The 20,315-nt window shown below is 38.2% G+C and overlaps 1 protein-coding gene across 5 annotated transcripts in view; it reads right to left on the bottom strand.

Moving 5' to 3' along the window:
* The window catches only part of ATXN7L1 (ataxin 7 like 1), a 120,981-nt gene that overhangs the window by 24,525 nt on the left and 76,141 nt on the right, over positions 1 to 20,315 (bottom strand). For 3 of the 5 annotated variants that reach the window (XM_072859482.1, XM_072859469.1, XM_072859475.1), the window contains 2 exons: positions 11,639 to 11,861; positions 991 to 1,274 (listed from right to left, as the gene is read on the bottom strand). In XM_072859482.1, coding sequence (XP_072715583.1) covers positions 991 to 1,274; positions 11,639 to 11,861 — 507 coding nt within the window. Of the gene's footprint in view, positions 1 to 990; positions 1,275 to 11,638; positions 11,862 to 18,113; positions 18,186 to 18,541; positions 18,670 to 20,315 lie in introns of those variants that run through there. The other 2 variants (XM_072859492.1, XM_072859500.1) reach the window with 2 other exon arrangements.

Below are 20,315 nucleotides of genomic sequence, written 5' to 3' on the forward strand. Positions count from 1 at the left end.
AATAGACCCTGCACAGCTTCTGAAGCCGTAAACTTGACTCAGTTACTTTTGTTAAAAAAAAAACCCAAAAATTCCCTCAAAACACTTTGTTTCCTTTCATTCTGAACAAAAATATGTTTTCAAGCTTTAAGGGGCAAATTCTCTACTTGCTGCCCAACAGCTGGCATGGGTCACCTCTGGGGAACTCCACGGAAAACAGTTCTTCCTCCCCATGGATAGCAACTTTTCGAATGGAGCCTCTGCCCTTCCACGATGGGGTGTTCTGTGCTATGCTGGCAGATTTGCATGAGGACCTACATCCTCAATACTGCCCTGCCTAAAGCCATCCAGGGCATTTCCACATTTAATGTCACTCCCTCAACCCCACCATCCTGTCTTCCTGAGAAAGATCCAAGATCCCTACACTACAAACTTCTTCACTCATATGTGAATCACAGGGGAAGATGGGGCGAGGGGAATTACGACTTTTAAGACTTCCCCAGCATTCCTCATATCTTCTTAGAATTTTCTAGTATTTAAAACCAAGAAAGAAGATTCTTTAAAAAATCATGACTTGGTGGATAATCCAACATCTTAAACCTCAACTATTCAACTTGATCATGACTATACTAAAATCACCCAACCAAGGCACATTTTCTTCTGCTGTAAACAGACCCAAATTACATAATGGCTTGAGGAAGCCTTCTGCCTTTCTGTTTTAATGAATTTACTTCCTTAGAAATGTGTATTTGGCCTGTTGACCAGTTGAGAAACGCATTAAACACTCTAATTTCAAGCTAAACAGAATGTGTACTTTGAAAATATTTTACACATGCAAGAGCGTGAAAGCTTTCTTTTTCATATATGCAAACTGGCATCTTACAGTTAAAAAAAAAAAAAATCAAACCAAAACCAGGCTACAGCATTTTATTAGTACATTATTTCTGAGCTATAGAAATATTAATGAAGAAAGACGGACTACCTCAAAAGATGAACTACAACATCACTTACCTGAAAGTCTTTTGTAAGGCTTGTTACTGCTTTTAGTGCCATTTTGGTGTTTCTTGTCTATTGATGGAGCTATAATTCCTTTGCCATTCAGAATCTTTTCTGGTGATGGTGGCACTGACTTGGATGTCAAACCAGATTTAACCAAAGTTGGAGCAGGTATGGTGGATGAAGAGGCTGAGGAGGAGGTGATGGTGGTAGTGGTTGCAGAATTCATTTTAACATTGGCACCATCTGCCTTCACTAGGTTAGGAATTTTCTCTAGACTGACTACTGGAACAGGAACGCTGCAAAAGCAAAGAAAAATCTTCAAGTTGTATTTTCTGTATTTTCTGTACCAAAGACTTAGAGTTACTTAATCTCCTTCCACAGATATAAAAATTATCACGCAAGTGACACAATATCTTCATACCAGACTAAAATGAAATACTTAGTACCATTATTGACTATTTTTGTCCAATCAAATGTTTACAAAACCAGGCATTTGTAAAGCCTGGCAATGTACAGAATTATGAAAATGAACCTTGCTATTTTTTTTTTTTAAGATCCAATCCACTACTATTCATAAACAAAGTCAGTCTTTGGTACTAAGCAAAACATATCCCCTTACATATATGGTCTCATGTCTTTAACACAGGCCCATATCAGATATGTGTATGCTGTACTAAACTCACCATGATAATGAAGTAGTTTGCTAACAATATTTAAAAAAAAAACCCACAAAAATAATTAATTTGCTCAGATGTGTCTGAATGACATACAAGTTCTGGAAACAAGGAGAAAAAAGATATTAAGCATAGAAATCTTAACAGTGATCCCCTTAAAAGTATTAAAATCCTTGATGAATTGAGAATTACTAAAATGTATTTTTAATAAAATCTTACGAACTTAAAAAAAAAAAATCCCAATATAATTATTAGCGTAGTTGGCCCTTTTCAGAATAAGGTTTGAAATAACTAACTCCTCCTAACTTAACTACCACCACAGCATATTTGCGACACTAACAAATGTTATCTTCCCAATTTGGCAGAAAAAAAGATCTAGACAAGTGATTTTCAATTCCAACATTATTTTAACATTTCCGGCTCCTATCTGCATGCGGAAATATCCAGCAACAATAGCTGCTTTTTACCTACCCAACAACTCCAAAATTGGAAGTCTTGTGACTACCAATTAATATACAATACATAAACTATATATCCCTCCTTACTGAAACAAACACAGAGAAAAAATATTAATGTAAATAACTAAATTCTCAGAGCTCTAAGCCGAGGTTTCACTGGAGGCCGCAAATGAAAACATCTCACTTATTCAGTTCTTCCCATACACTGCCTGAAGTGTTGCTTTTGCCAAATAATTCACTATCTGCCTTGTAAGCAAATCCACACACGGATCACGCAGAAACTACGATTTTCAGGCTATCATTTCACACTGAGCAAACAAAAGAAACACAAGTTTTCTTAAATACAAATGCAATGGTGATGTTTCAAAGGTAAAACAAATTCCTCATCTAGAAGCATGAGAGTCTCCTTAACAGTATTGCTATCTTTTCCTTTCTGAATTGCACAGAACTAAGCTAACCTCCGTAATTTTAATCCCCAGTGTAATGGTGACAGTTGAGGAAGCTGTCCCACACAGAAAAATTTCTTAAAAGTCAGGGATTCTTTAATCTATTATTATATTAAAGGTTTAACTTGATGTACACACTTAAAGGTAAAATTAAACATATTAATAAAGAGGGTGAAATTACTCCTTAGCAAACTATACTCAACAATCTGTTTCTTGCACATCACTGCAGTAATTGTGTATGGCAGCGCAGAGCTTCTACAAGTGCATTACTCATGTGATGTTTGTTAAATACACAACTGCTGTTAAATCAGTATATATTCCAAAGTAGACTGGCATGTTGCAGCTCAGGCAAGCAGTTTCTTGCCAGAGACCACAGTGTTGTCAGTGTCCCAAGACAGGCAACATTTGCCTGTCTGTATGTCCCTGTCTGTACATCGCTGTACAGCTTGGGGCTTCCTCCCATTCACAAGTCTCACATAATTTCAGTCTTTTGTGTCTGAAAAACAGCACCTTTGCTTCATTCTTCCTACAGAAGGAATGGTTAGCAGGTGTGGAGTTTCTAAAAGCAGAAAAAGATGGCTTTGAGATGGCATTCTCCATGGGACACCCTTCAGAAATGTCAGAAGCAGGGTCCAAAATAACTTAAGTCTGACCTTCCCGGGCTACTACAAAACTTGTTTCTCCATGGCTGATAAGCAGAACGTGCAGTGTGTGTGGCTGGAGCAGACTCTCCCATACTGGAAAGCTGTTAATCTTTGTTCTAAGGGTATTTTAACATAGAGAAATGTATAAACCTTGATATAAACAATACGTATATAAAACTAAAAAGAAGATTTAGACACCAAGACATATTCTGGAGCTGGAATTAAATTATATGAAACTTTCATATCCTGTCGTACCATAAATACAGCAGTCACCCAGTCAGAATAGAGATCCAACTGCAGTAAAATGTAGAGCGCTGGCCAGTAACTAAGCAAAAAAATTTAACTTACTAACAAAACCAGAACTGCATTAAGTATTTCAATGGCATTCAATTCAATGATTTGATCCTCTACTTTTTTAAACTGCCCTGAATTTATCAAGTTAAATGACAGACACATATTGTAACATCTCAGGGTAGGAATTAATTGGTTTTTGCTTTTAAACAGATTGCTTTTAAACATTTTCTGAAAATAGGAGATTTTTTTTTACTCTAGTAGTAAGAAGTAGTTTAAGTAGTGATAAGTAGTAAAAACTATTTATCAAGTAGTTTTACTATATAAAAACTATGTAAAAACATATGAACAAATCTTCATGCCCAGTTTCTAAGATCCATCTTAATTCAAAGTACTGATATACAGTGAAGGGGTCAAGTGTATTATCTGGTCTAGTAGTAAAATACCGTTAATATGAAAAAAATTTCTCTGTTTTGCAGTGCTCAGAACCTCAAATCCTAGGGCACATACAGATGGATCAGTGATACGGTGATAACAAACAAAGCCCAGGGGAGGGAACGTTTTTGCTTAGTTTTGTTACAGATCAAAAAGTCAACCTTCATTATGCATTTTGTTGCAATGTAGAAGAAAAAAGAAAAATACTCCAGGATTTGAAGACACACATTCTATAGGACTCCTGGCAGGCTACAGTAAATTATTTGATATTTTAGAAGCTACAGATAATAATTTATCTCTTTTTTTTTTTTTTTTAAATATAAGTGGGTACTGCATTCAACATTAAGGAACTCTAGTTTCATCTTAGCATAACACACAAAGATGAATTGATAACCAAACTGCAAATTGGAAGCTGCACAGGATCAGTGACCACGGTCAACTACTAAGGACTAAAAAGGTAAATAAATCACAAATGCTTGTATTTATATTTGACAGTCAAAGAGAGTTCTTTTCCCACACTGAGTTTTTTGAGTGAAAATTGAGGATGTCTTTTAAAAAGTTTGTTAGAAAAATAAAAAATAAGGTCCTTAATCTTATTTACTATATTTTAAAAAGAATTTTTGAATTAAGAGCCTGTTTAGATTTATTAAAGGCAACTGCTGAAAGGGACAATTAGAAAAACAATATGCAACAAACATAAAAACCGAGGAAGGGCACACGACAATCAGTAAAAATGAGAAAAATGGAAGTACAGATGATTGCAAAGATAAGGTGAGAAAAATCTGTATTCAGTAAAGACAAGTTTACTTTTTTTTTTTCAAAATAAAGTCTAATAATAATAGCAGTATCTACCTAAAGGACAGTAAAATAGTCGTTAGCCTTGCAAAAAAGATAGAAATGTTCAGTATTTCTTCTATACTAAGAAGGAAGCATGATAACGCTCTCCAATTAGATAAAAATGGTTTTTGATTCCCTCAGTAAGTGTAAAGTGCCAGCTGAAAAATCATGATTTTTTTTTTACATAAGCAAATCTGGATAATGTGGCCATGAGTTCTGAAAAAGTTGGAGAGATATGGGGTGTCAGCATATTAATTTCTAATTGAATCTTGGAATATTTGGCAACTTAAGAGAAGCTAGCTGAGTGCTGCTGTTGCATCCACACTGAAAACCCAAACCAGAGTGTCTTGGGAGAAATAATGCAAAAACTAATAAAAATAAACTGATAAACAATTACTTCACATGGTTTTGCTGAAAATCAGGTCTTGGCATAGAAATCTGGTTTCACTTTTTGATGAGGTTACTAGTTAAGCTGACAAAGATAACTGTGAACATGTTCTGACTTTTGAAAGGCATTACAAAACACAAATAAGAGCAGTTTAAAAGCAAATGTTAAACAACATAAAATTAAAAACTAGCTTTTCAGAGATTTATGATTCAATAGGGGTGCTTTCTAGGGGTCTTTTTAGCAATCGTTACCAAGTCTGACATGACTGAAAACTTCACTGGTCTTTAGAAATAAATATAAGATTACTGGTGATAACACTGATGAAATCAGGATCGAGGGAAACTAAATAATGAAGAGATGAAGGCAGTTATAAAAAGCAGCATGGAGCGTTTGGTAAAGTTTGTTAATTCAAAAAGATATTTTAATACAAGCAAATGGAAAGTTACACGTGACATAAGCTATTCAGTCTGCAGTAAAATACGAGGAAACAACATACTGGAAAATAGTGACAAAAATATTTAGTGGTCACAGTGGATAAGCACTATGAGCTTTTATTGTATTGTTGTGCTTATATTAAAAAAAGGGATATGGCAAATAAGATTAAGAAGCAAATTTAGTTTTCACACATCCCTGGTTATACTCATACTGGAATATAGCTTCCAGTGTTGCTGCCAGTGGTTCAATACCAGTGTTGATGAATTAGAAGGGAACCAGAAAAAGGCTACAAAATTTCTGAGGGCTACACAAAATGCTTGATCATGACAGGCTTCAAAAGCTCATTCTCTTTTTCAGGTAAGATAACGGATTTCCTTCTGTTTTCTCTTGTTCTTGGTCAGGCAGTTGCACTAGATGATCATTGTAGGTCCCTTCCAACTGAAATATTCTATCCTATCCTAACTACTCTTGCAGGAGAACCTGTGACAAACTCCCGAAACAGAGTGAATTTCCCTCCTAAGTAAGTTGTGGCAATTTTTTTTAGTTCCAAGCCATTGCTTGTCACTGTCATTCCCAAGCAAGAAAAATAACTGTAGTATGTCTGTCCTGGTTTCAGCTGAGATAAAGTTAATTTTCTTTATAGTGGCTGGTATGTGGCTATGTTTTGGATTTGTGCTGAAAACAGTGTTGATAATACAGAGATGTTTTAGTTGTTGCTGCACTAGTCAAGGACTTTTCAGCTTCCCATGCTCTGCCAGGTGCAGAAGAAGCTGGGAGGGGACACAGCCAGGATTGTTGATCCAAACTGACCAAAGGGCTATTCCATACCACATGATGTCATGCTCAGTATATAAAGCTGGGGAAGAAGGAGGAAGCGGGGACATTCGGAGTGATGGCGTTCGTCTTCCCAAGTAACCACTACGCGTGATGGAGCCCTTCTTTCCTGGAGATGGCTGAACACCTGTCTGCCCATGGGAAGGAGTGAATGAATTCCTTGCTTTGCTTTGCTTGCGTGCGCGGCTTTTGCTTTACCTATTAAACTGTCTTTATCTCAACCCTCGAGTTTTCTTACTTTTGCTCTTCTGATTCTCTCCCCCATCCCACCGGGGGGGAGTGAGCGAGCGGCTGCGTGGTGCTTAGTTGCCGGCTGGGGCTAAACCACGACAATGTCTCAACACTCCTCATACTTGGAGCTCCTTATTACCTCTTTTCTCCCTTCTTCAGGCTTTTAAAAATTATTTTTCCTTGCTGTTATGTAATTTTGCTGAGGGTTTTTTTTGGGTCACTCATTAACTATATTAATTCTAAAATCTCAGCCACTCATTCAACTCTTTTCAAACTTGTGAGAAAAGAAATTCACAAACATTTAAAAACATAAAACATTGTTGTATTCTGCATTGCTGGGATCGCCTCTAACAAAGTATTTGTGATTTAGTGGTTAGAATATGTGGTCCAAGTTAACTCTACTGAATTTTGTTTCCAATTCCATGCTGCATTAGGAATATCCTTAAATCTTGACTAGCTTCACTTTCTCAACCTCAGTATGACTAATTTCCTAACACAAAGAAATAAAGTCTAAGAGATTATTTTAAAAAAATTCCTTAAAAAGTGACATTATAAATTTTAAATGATTACCCATAGGTATACCTTTGTGATCCTATTTCTGTTTGCAGAAAGACTGTCAGTTTTCTACATGTTGATGAAAACCATGTAATTTCCATCTCATTTTCTTCATTTTCAGAACTTCTGGCAGGCAACGGCTAATCATCATGGAGGGAGGTCAAGGAGACTTGCTTCAGCTGGTATCTCAGGGCTAGCTTACTTTAATACTTTACCCCAATTTTGCACTGCCTCAGGATCACAGATGGGTGGAAATTAACACCCTTAGCATCACAGCACCAAAATCCCCCAGGGCAGCGCTCAGAAGCTGTGCTGGGGCACAGCAAGCAAAGCGGCATCCTTTGGGCAGGTCAGCAGTGAGGGAGAGAGTTCCTGGCCGCAGGAATGCCTTTTATAAAGGGTAAGTATTATTAATTATGATTGCTTGTGGATTATTATTGTTATTACTACCAATCTTCTTACTCTTTGCCTTTTTCTATTTTCTGCCCTTTTACTATACCTCTTACCACCTCGCCTGCAAGCTTCAGAAAAAGATGGTTTACATTTATCTTGTGCACAGCGCAGTGGTGCTCCAGCACTGCCCCAGTCTCTGAGTACTGCTGTATTAATAGCAACGATGTTAAAGAGATACAGGGAAAAAAATCAGAGCTGACAGATATTTCTGGATGATGTATTCACAATAATCCTTCATATTCCAACTACAAGAAGGGAAGTATTAAAACAGCAGCTACAAAAATGAAACAATTCCAGATCTCTTTCCTCTGACCATTCTGATCACGCTTTTTAAAACATTAGCCGAGGAGCAACCTGAACCTCCGCAGTGCATCTCAGAACACCACAGGATGTGAAGAAGAGAAAGAGCTACTCAGTCAACATTTAAGATGATGACTCAACCAAAATTATAATGAACTAAATAATGGAAGAGTTGCATCTACATGCATGCAGACATGACAACAGACAGATCTACTGGGCCATGCTGTTGCAGAGGCCATTGCCGAAATACTACTACTAATTGTAACAGCTAAAATTTAAAAGAGATGCCGTATGAAAGAAGCAGGGAAGCGCGACAAAGGTTATTCCAAGTCTGGAAAGCAATCATTATAAGTGATACAATTCCTGAATTAAGCTAGTTTGATAACTGTCTGGAAGAACCTATGTCAAGTGAGTATTTGTGGTATGAGACTACAACATAACAGACAAAAGTACTGAATAACTGGAAGCTTCTGAGGATGATAAACCACAACACACTTGGATACATGATGCATCCTATTTGCATTTTTGAGGCAAATGTATTTGTGTCAATTGAGTGTTTCTAAACAATAAGTGGGTGAAATTCTATGGCTTGTACAGACAGCTGAATGGAAGATATAATCTTATCTTAAAAAAGAATAAATCTTATAAACAATTTCTCCTTTAAGAAAATCAGACCTGCTGAATATTTTCTAGAACTCTAAATAAAAATTATAATCCACTAATGGGATAGGAACAAACACTTTCTTCCATAACAGCTGTCAGCTCTCTATAACCTCTGATGATTATCAGACTGATGTTATTCTTTAATAAGTCATGTAATCTCAGGCACTTAACACTAAATTTTGAAAGACAATTTTGTTGATCTCCACTTCAGACTGTTTGTGATTTGTTATGTGATGATTACAATATCTTTAACTACTGTATGCCTCATTTTTCCCCACTGGTAAACAAAACCACAATATTATCTCCCAGCAGAGCTGCAAGAGTTGGATAATTCACAGGTACAACTACTGACATATTCATTGCCAAAGTATTAACAGAGCAGTACAACAGTTTTAAACAGCTGAATCTACCTTGTTAATAATCAGTAAATGTTTGGGATGTTCCCAATAAAGGGAAAAGGGATTGGTGGAAATGCTCAGTTATTTTGTTCCCTTCCAGCTTTTACTGACTGACAGAATGCCATCTGTTGCCAGAACGGAAGATATTGTTTATAGATTCAGTTAGTATGCTGAAATGTGGATATGTAAGTTGCTGTCTGTAACACTAGGATGAGAAGCAGGTTTATAGTCAATAGTGTTAATACTCTAAAGTCCTTTCTGATTTTCTTTTAATTAGACTTAAAAAAAAAAAAATCCTCTTGTATAAAATTTCTCTCCAACATTTAGAAGAAAAGGTCACTATTCAGTCAAGAATATTTTTTAAAATAGTAAATGAGGCACTTACACCTTAACTAGAATAGCCTCTATCTCATCTGTGTGTATGTATGTGTGTAATCTAAACATCCAGATTTTCTATTTTCAGAATTATATACCGTAATTGTCCAGAATGCTCATCATGGTTATAGAGATGGTGGGTTCAGATTTATAGGAAGATTAGATTTTGATCAAGTTTGTTCCAGTGCAAGGTAAATTCTACAGCTAGGCAGAAGCTGCTCTCTTTGAAATCATACCAACTAGTGCACGTTTCAGGCAGAAAACATGAGCTATTACTTTAACATAATTTGAGTTTATGCTTTCTCATGGGTGAATGGTTTGCATTAGATTATTTACTGCTTTAAGGCAGTTGTGTCCAGAGACCCCACCTAAAATCATGACCTTCTTATGCTAGATAGTACATATAAAAGGGAAGGATCTTTACACAGTAAGTAGATAAAACTTAAGAAAAAGGAAGTCCTACTATCTCAAGTTTACAGACATAGAACTGAGGCCGAGGAGGCTAAGTCATAACAGTAGCCTGTGCAGAACCAGGAACTGAACCCAGACCTCCTGAGTCACCAACCTAGTGACCTAATCACAAAGCACCTTTTCTGTAGATAACTAAAGACAAACCAGTTTCTTATGGGATAAAATAGTGACCCAGTTCTGCTCTCATTTACATTTTTGCAACTTGACTGCTATCATCACAGTCACGGGAGGATGGGCCCGGCAGTCTCAAAGCCTTATATGCGTATATATATCACAGTACATGATGTAAGACTCCCCCAAAATAGTGATTTTTGCAGCCAGAATTTTCTTCTGTCTTCTTATAAGGCATCAAACATTATCAAAATACAGAATGAGCTCTAACAGCAGCTGCTGTTGAAGATAAATAACTATAACCAGTAAGTTTTCATGAACATCAGTTAAGCCAATATTAAGAACTCTGCAAAAATCATCCTACTGTTTAAAAGCATCAGTTTTAAGGGCTGATACTGTAATGGAAGGTGGACCTTAAAGATAGCAAACTGGGTCAATATCTCACTTGCTGTATGCATCTTAGAAAAACAGACATTTGATGGAACATCAGAAAAGTAACCCAGTCCTTTTTCCTCTTCCTATATATATATTTTTTTTTTTTATTTAAAAACATCCCAGTTTCCTCCCTTAGGAAATGTAGAGGCTTTAACTGTAAACTTAGATAAGATGAGAATATGGATTTTTTAATGATTGTGATATATGCACAGAATCATAGAATCATTTGTGTTGGAAAAGACCTTTAAGATCATCAAGTCCAACCGTTAACCTAACACTGCCAAGTCCACCACTACACCATGTCCCTAAGCACCACATCTACACGTCTTTTAAGTACCTCCAGGGATGGCGACTCAACCACTTCCCTGGGCAGTCTGTTCCAATGCTTGACCACCCTTTCGGTGAAGAAATTTTGGCTAATATCCAATCTAAACCTCCCCTGGTGCAACCTGAGGCTGTTTCCTCTTGTCCTATCCCTTGTCACTTGGGAGAAGAGACTGATACCCACCTCGCTACAACCTCCTTTCAGGTAGTTGCAGAGAGCGATAAGGTCTCCCCTAAACCCCCTCTTCTTCAAACTAAACAACCCCAGCTTCCTCAGCTGCTCCTCACAGGACTTGTGCTCTAGACCGTTCACTGGCTTCATTGCCCTTCTTTGGACACGCTCCACGACTTTCTTGTAGTGAGGGTCCCAAAACTGAACACAGTATTCGAGGTGCGGCCTCACCAGCGCCGAGTACAGGGGGACGATCACTTCCCTAGTCCTGCTGGCCACACTATTCCTGATACAAGCCAGGATGCTATTGGCCTTCTTGGCCACCTGGACACACTGCCGGCTCATATTCAGCCGGCTGTTGACCAACACCCCCAGGTTCTTTTCAGACAGGCAGCTTTCTAGCCACTCTTCCCCAAGCCTATAGTGTTGCATGGGGTTGTTGTGACCCAAGTGCAGGACCCAGCACTTAGCTTTGTTGAACCTCCTACAGTTGGCCTCGGCCCATTGATCCAGCCTGTCCAGATCCCTCTGTAGAGCCTTCCTACCCTCGAGCAGATCAACACTCCTGCCAAACTTGGTGTCGTCTGCAAACTTACTGAGGGTGCACTTGATCCCCTCGTCCAGATCATTGAAAAAGATATTAAACAGAAGTGGGACAACCTAGAACATAGAGATACTTACTATTTTTTTTAACACCAACATCTTCAGTAACTGTTATTTTGGTACTTACCATGGTTTATCCCGTGATACTTTTGAAGGAAAGACTGTGTGCTGTTTGTTACTGGAGGTAAGTAGATTGTCTTTGGGTGTTTTGAATGGCTTTGAGTTGCTGCTGACAGGGTTATGGCCGCTGATACAGGATTTCGGTTTCATCTGTACTAGGGATGTCCTGGAATTGCAGGCTGGAGAAGCTGGAGAAGGGGAAGGTTTACACATTGAACCGTGTCTTCGTTCTGTAATGGAAAAATAATAAGCTTTACAGCATTTCATAGGCTAAAAGAAAAAAAAGAAGTCAGGGAAGGGGAAATTGTTCCTCTATGCTAGTTACAACGATTTCATCATTCTGAAGAACACCAGTTCATTACTGTTGTGAATGTAATCAAGCCAAATGATAATTAAACAAAATCAGCTCTGTGAAGTGCTCTGAAAAATGTAAAAAATAGTAAAATAATGCTAATAATCTCCCAGAAAATTTCACCAAGAAATCTCAAACCATTTTTTAAGCAATAAGCAACTACCAGCATCTGTGTGAGGTACACTAGGTGTCCCAGCTCTTTCACGTGAAGAAGAAAGAGGGGTGCACGTAATAACAGCATAGATGACTCAGTGAAGTACTCTGCGACAGACAGGGGATTTCTTCTATAATGGTTTATGAAGAATTCATGTGACCCGGTTATTGGGCACTTTATTACTATCTTGTTTCAAGTTTAATGGGAAGCTATAAGGAAAACAACCGGAAGACTGAGAAGTAGCAAAAGGTCTGCGGCGGCTCCCAGCCCTTCCAGAGAGGCAGGCTCTGCCTGGTTCATAGCTTGGAGGTTATCTCCAAGCACCAATCAAGGTAAAAGCTTATTTTTTTCCACACAGAGCAAATGGAAAGTGCAAAAAAGCAGGAAGTTTATATATCAGTTACAAACACTGCATCTAGAGGTCAGGCCCTTGTGTAAGCACTGTTCACACTCACGCGAGAGACCTCTTAAGTACTGCAAAAAGTAAGGCCTTGCTGACCTCGCAAGAGAATAGGCTTCAGGACACACAGATTTCAGCAAAATTGTTTGGGTTTGGTTATTATTAGTATTTTTAAAAATCTAAACGTCCTATCCCTGATATTGTTTAAAAAAAGATTGTTTTAAGAAGGTATTTGGCCATTCTTTACAAATTACATACTTCTCCAGAGAAGAAGTGCTAGTGCTTGGCCAGCCAGCTGATCACAGTGTACTGCAAACAACAGGCTTGGTGCTGTGAACTTAAGCACAACTACAAAATATTACAAGAGACAGGAGCTGGTTTTTGCTGAGAGGTGCTATAAATCCTTAACAGTCCTGTCCCCCCATTTGCAGGAACACCCTTTCCCCAACCCCTTCACCCCGCAGCGAGCCAGCCCCAGTGCTCCCCAGCCAGAGGCGGCAGGCAGCACGGGTGGGCTGGGGGAAGAGGAATTTTCCAGTCAGCGGGGCCATGCTCAGCAGCAGCTGACTCTGACTTGCTGGCACCCCAGCACCGAGCGCCTCCACGGCGGGGATCAGCCAGGTACCCCTGCTACTGACACAGTAATCAAACGCAGCAGGCGTAATGCAATTATAGACCGGGAACTTTGGACAAGCTGGAATTTCTCCTTCAACAAGCAGCCATTTTTCCTCATCTAAAGCCTTCAGCACTTAACTTGAAGAACCCAAGTGGGTGCTACTCTTTGAGCTTACACAGCATCACCCGATCAGCCAAGAGCAAGTTAAGGAAGCAACAGCGACCTGCTGCTGCAAGGGAAGGTTTTGTATTTACATCATCAACCCTGTGCTTGCTAGTTTGATATTTCAAGGATAACTAAGAAAAATTTTCCCACAGAGAATCAAAACATGACAATTTGTCTGGCATCCTCACAAGTAAAAACTTGCCAGTAGCAGAAGGATTCATCCATGATTAATTTGCAATAGGTGAATACTTCAAAAACAAAGATAAATGCTTAAAAAAAATTTTGCAGAATATTCCAAACTGTTTCTATTAGATCTCCAATGACTAAATAAAGGCATTTTCTATTAAAGATCAAGCACTTCCATATCTTCAGCATTTGTAATTAAAGCTGTGAATATGAAATTCACTCCAGATTCTCCTGCAACTGAAGAACAAAACAGTCTTAAATTTTTTTAAATACAAAAAGTAGTGTGCACACCTCAGTGTGCAGCTTCTGCCGTTAAAAGTTCTTTGCAGGATGCAGTTAATTTACATCAATTTCACCTCTCATTTGTGGCAACAACCTCTGCCTCTGAAATGCAGAGTTCCATTCACAGACTATTTATTTCGTTAAATAATAGTTATTGTTTCAAGATTCACTAACCTTCTCAGCAACTACTTAATCAATTTAAATTAGCTTAATAAAAATTTGCAACTTTCCCATTAATTACTTGAGGACTGATGAAAAGGAACTGCTATGTAACCAACAAAACCAAGCTGTATATAAAGTGAAACTTGGGAAAAAACATGATTTCCATATACAAATTATATAAATTCAGGATTAATTACTTCAACCTTCACCACAGCTACTGGTTTTCTCAAGACCGACTGCCTTCTAGTAAACTGTCTTCGATATAATCCCTATGGATATATTTGGAAGTGAAATACACTACTCTGTTATTAAAATTAATCTTCCAGAAAGACAGACATTCAAGATACTGACCATCTAAAATTATATTTTAAAGTCACCTAAGTATCACATGCCATAGCAAGTTATTTTTTAACAGTCTCTTTACAGTGGATTTTTAGTCAAGCTAAATGTTTGGTGCTTTTCCCTAGACAGCTTTCTCAATTTATTAATTCCCAAGAGCAAACCAGTACCTTAACTTTGGATTTTTTACTGTAACATAGAAAATGGTGGAAGAGGCACTGTTGCAATATGACAATATAATAAAGTGCATCCCACTATTCTAAATAAATGTTTACTTAAAAGATAGGGAAGGAAAAGATTACAAGGTTACTTATTTTATCTGAGTGTGTCAGATTAGTGGTCATTCTTGTGATCAGAATCAAATGCTATATTTGGCATTTCCTTTTACCTCCTCAAACTCCCCTCTTCCCCCAGAACATGGAGAAAGCCTTCCATGTTTTAGACAGACTCCGATACATATTTGAGAATTATCAGCATTACTCAGCTTCTCTTGAAATTTCCTAGAAGCAAAATGGAAATTATGACCACTATAAAGTCATACAGGAGGAAGAACGTAAATAGCCAGTGCCACACAACCATCAGTGTTCTCACACACTGCTCAGACGGCTAAAATCTGCACGTTTACTCATGTAAGCAAACGTCACTTGAGTGTCAGCAGGAGAAGATGCCAGCAACACCTTCCAGGTAGGGCCACAGTGGAGAGCTGGAGGAGTAACTCCTCCAAGGGGGCAGAAAACCACTGTTTGAGCTGGGCAAGCACAGCCACAGAAGGCTGGACTTGCCAAAGGCGTCAAACCCCATAGACAAACCTCAATCATGGGGGCATAAATCATAACTCAATATTCATATATTCCTTCTCAAGAATATACCAATATTTACCTCTCGCTTCCTCCTTCCTTACTACATATATGGTAGTGAATCAGCCTTAGACATGGGTAATAAGTTTCAAAGAGAAATAATGGGAATATATGACAAAGCAAGAAGGCTGTCAAAATCAATGCTTAAACCAGGGTGCCAGTGCTCCTCTATCAGACCGAGTTTCCTGACCTGTTTTTAAAAAATTTCTACCAATTTGTCTATTCATATTTTACATATATACAAGGAATTACACACAATATAGAAATCTGCTATTATACAGCCTATGTAATAAATTAATATGTGAATAAAAGATATTTGCACATCAAATAGTTGTTATAAAATTAGATATTCACATACTAACACATTCGGGAGACAACCAGCCATCTGTGTAAAAATTTCTACGCTCATTTGCAGTTCATGTGTAGACAGATTAGATCTAGCAGGGCAGGTGAACTTGTACACACAGAGCTGGAGACATGGCTGTCCTTGTTTACCTACAGAACTGGCATAGTCACTGGACATAATTGAACCTAAAATAGAATGAAAATTTTTGCTCCTAAAAAATGAAAAAATCCTGCAAGGCAACTAGAAAACCAGTTATCGCTCATAAGATACTAACCTAAATTCTACATGCATTTCATTTTCTGCAGAAGCCTGCGATGCTATAAATGTGTGCTCAAGTTTAAAATATGAAAGAGAACTTTTCCAATTCATTTAAATACTTCCAAATGAATGTTTACCCTCCACATAAATAACAATACATATTCTGTTTTGTTTCTAAATACCAGTTGCTGTCAAATCCAAAAGCAGAGAGAATACAATCGAAGTTACAATCCTCTTTACCGCATTAATCCTTCTGCAACCTCTCAGCTGTCTCAGCACAGCCACTGCAGCAAGTGACAAGCAACATGTGACTTCTGCTGTCTAACAGTTAATGTATTAATGACATTAATCTCAAAGGAAAGTTTAACACTCTCTCACTGAATTAACTGCACTTTCTAAAGAATCAATTTCAGATCAATATCTGCTATTTCTTCTAGTTAGTGGCAAGAGTCTAAAAGCCCAGTGCTACATATTGTCCTAATGCGCATTGCAAACTCTGCATCAGTAGCATTGCAAACGATCTTAAACTATTCCAGGAGATCCTCCACGTCCTATGGAAACATGGATATAGTCCAAATTTCTCAGCCAAATCTGAATTGTTTGTAGATGTGAAGTCCTTATGTTGTTGGAGACTTAACAGTCCCTGAATCTCCAGAGCTTCTCTCCCATGCCCTTGTACTCCATTTCTAATCCTCCTTCCTGCATCCTACACAATGCAACCCCCTACCTTTCCCCAAAACCTCTGCTGCAGCTGCCAAAGTCCTCTAGGTCTGCCTTTGAATCTGTAATTCCACTGGATCCTCTCTGACGGGTCACTAGGGAATACTAGCAGCTGTTTTGCAGGAAACGCCACATCTCCTTCTAATCATAAGCAAAAAAGCAAAGCAATAGCGAGGCAATATAAGCTCCAGAGCCACAAGCACAGCGTGTGGGAAAAAGAGGCAAAACCACATTCTGAGTAGAAAGCCTCTTCTCGCATTCTTGCCTCGACTCTCTCACACAAGATCAAGCACTCAGCTCACAGCAAACCTTACAGACAACGACACAGCAGTAAATACGTTGCCAGTAAAATACACTAACCGTATGTTTCCAGGTGGACTGCAATAGTTTTGTACCCAAAAAGATCTTTATATGATCCTGAAACTGCAGATATCTCTAATTTGGACTACAAAACTAAAAACATTTCTTAGTCTATCCCACCTATATCCATTTTTATACAACATGCGCTACTCAAAATTGATCAAATCAAGTGAACAGTTTTTGGTCACAATTAGTGTCTTCTCCATCGGCGAGACACAGAAGATTGCAAAGGAAAAAAAGTAATGATACAGCTTGACCATAGAGAAAGATATGCTTTGTTCTTTCAGTATTTTTTTGCAGGTAGTTAAAACAAAAAAAATTCCCTCTAACGTTGTCAGAAGAGAGACACTAGAACTTTGTCAGCACCAGTCATTTTGAAACATTACTCTCATTTAGCACGATCTGACTTCCTGCGTACAAGAGGCCTAAAGCAAAAATCAATTTTAGGTTGACCCACGAATAACTCAGAGACCCAGTGTCATGGATTATAGCTTGGTATTACACTTGGTAAAAACAGACAAAATATAATTGCTAAAACCCAGAAAGGTAAGAAAGTTACTTGCTGTTAGTAAACATTACAGAATAATAAAACTCCTTTTAAGCTTGTATTCATCACAAACCTTGAGTTCATAGCCCTTTTACTTAAAATACTATAAATTCATTTATCTGACTGCCCAAACACAATATGAATACTGTTTGTTATTCCTCATTTACAGTATTTAAACAGATGATAATGAAATTTAGTATCTCATCCACAACGTGATTCTGTTCCAGTAACGTATCGGTCTTGTTGATGAAGATGTTACTCATGGTAACTCCATACACCACCTATGCACAAACTGCAGTTTTTCTATTTACAGTATAACCCGAGGTGTTTTGTTGCACAGCCCTTCACTGTGCAAAGTTGAGCAATGTATACTTACATTTTCAGTAAATAGTAAGTGAAACCTACCACCTTGTACTGATCCCAGTTCAAAGTTTACAAATGTACTTGGCATTAACTCTAATAAAACTAAAACAGAAGAAAACCACACATGCCCGAAAAGCGACAGCCAGCAACCAGAAAACTGAACAACTAGACTGCTTGCAGAAATGTGTCATCCTGCAGTAACTGGCAGCTGGTTCATAACAAGAGTTCATAAACACCTTGTAAGCACTTTCATTTTGCAGCCACAGTCTGAAAAAAACCTAACAAAACCCAGTATGTGAGGTTAAGCAAAAATAAACTTGGATTTGATGCTAGCAAACTACAGCATAACATTGCAAGACTGAAGGATAACTTTACCAGCTTTTTTGACAAAGCACTATTCCAAGTCGAGCTGAAAAAGTTTGGAAATAATATCCGCAAACCGTTCCACCCTTCTTGCGCTGCGCACTGGAAAGGAAACAGCACAGTCGGTTTCATTTTGATACTTCTTGTAAACTGACAAAGGAAATAAACTGCCAGCTCAAACCCCCGGACTGATCCGCTGCATAAAACACAGCTCAACAATTGCAAGCTTCATTCCAGGTCAAATGACATAATTGGGAAATTATCAAGTGCTAAAATAACCACCGTTCTGCTGGTGTTTATTTACAATAAACACAAGCTTCGCTTTCTGACATAAACCCACTAAAACGATTCTCCATTTCACAAAGTCTACAAGTGAGTAGGATCAGCAAAATTATGCAAAACATCCTGCTAGAAGAAGAAATGTAAACTGAGCCACTTACAGAGAGGAGCAGGCTGCCAACTTAATCTGATTCTACGACGACTGTAAACATGTACTTTTGGAACGTGAAACGATTCACATTGCCACAGATGCCGTCAGAGAAACACAGCAACGTGATTAGGTATTCTGCACACGGTAAAAAAATCAGGCAGATGACCTGCCGCAGCAAATACCAGATCAGCGCTCGCACACACCAACTGTTTTGACTACAGGCACTTGTTAAGCACCAAGTTTCAGGTCCTACCAGTTGGACACCAGAACTGATCCTGTGCCAAGAACAACAAGCGCTGAAAACGGCTGCAGGGTTTTTTTTTCCTTTTTTTAAATAATTGTTGATACAACTAAAGTAACTGCAGAAATGAACCAAAGTGCAAAATTAAAAGCAGCAAAAAACACAAGTGTATATTTAGAGGAAGACACTGCATTTTTTCTTTCTTGATTCAGGAAAGAAGGAGGGTGTTTGTGTTTAACACAGTAGGACGAACCTGCTGTTTTCCTGAAAAATCTTCTTTTTATGGGATAACTTGGCATTTGCCGGGGTAATTATAAGAGACAGGAGGAATAATCTCTAGAATATCACTAAATTACTCTTAAGTGTCCAAATCTCTTAAAAATGGCCAAATTCCATAAAAAGCCACACACTCAGCATTTCTCAGAACACTTCCATTCCTCTTCAGCAGAAAGCATAAAAAAAAAAGAAGGGTCAAAAGGAAATCCAGCACGGCAAAAAAATGCTTCAAATAGTGCAATTAATCACACTAAATGTAAAATGAGGCTGCTGGGTACTTGTCTGCTTCTTTTACAAGGATTTTGAGATCTAAAGATGAAGATCCAAGGCATCACTGACGTGTCAGAGAGACAGGAAAACGATGGAAGAGTGAATACCTTTCCTGCCCTGGTGACAATGTCAGTCTTCACATCACTGAGCTGGAAGACCTAGATTTAACTCTGGTGTCAAGGCCTGTTTCTTCAGCTCTAAAAGGGGATATTAATGATTCAGGGTATTAACTTGATTTAAAAAAAAAAGAGTTGGAGATTTAAGTAGGAATTCATCACTTGTAACGACACAATTCCACACGTGTAATCAGTATTTGCCACCTGACACACTGCTACTGCAGAAAAAAATGACAATTTTCTACTGTAAGTCATACACATTTCTCAGCTCAGCAAGGCCAAAAATCCCCGGGCAAAAAAGAAACATCAGAACAAGTGAATCCCCGGTACACACTTTTTTGAGTGACACTACCAAAGAAAAGCAAGGAGAGCTTATGCACAGAAATTTCCCGTTCTGCTGGAGGAGATGCTCTGCTAGTCCAACATGCAACTAGTGAGACATCCTGATGTGTCTGGGAGTGTTTGAGGTAAATACCATCTCACACCTTGTGTCCGGTGCTTATACCACAAGGACAGCCCTCACCATCCTTTTGCACTTGTTTCTCTGCACTGATCAGTGGTAATGGCATTTCCACCATTTTTGTTCTCAGAGCAAAGAAATGTATTATCAGCCCTACACTTAGGGCAGGTATGTCAGGTGAAATGCTAAAATATTTATAGCAATCAAGCAACAGTACTTTCCTTCAAGCAAAGGTAAGCACGGCCAACAAATCAGAATTTTGTGGGTGATTTTATATGTGAAGAGAAATATTTTATTTTGCTATTTGTTGGATGTAAGAAAAAAGTATCTTTGCATTTAACACTGAAATATAACATGAGGAACAGCACTCTAGTTTACTAAATATACAAATTTAAAAGCAACTCACCTATTCGTTCCTCCA

Source organism: Ciconia boyciana, chromosome 1 (genome assembly GCF_034638445.1).
Source record: "Ciconia boyciana chromosome 1, ASM3463844v1, whole genome shotgun sequence".
Lineage (NCBI taxonomy): Eukaryota > Metazoa > Chordata > Aves > Ciconiiformes > Ciconiidae > Ciconia > Ciconia boyciana.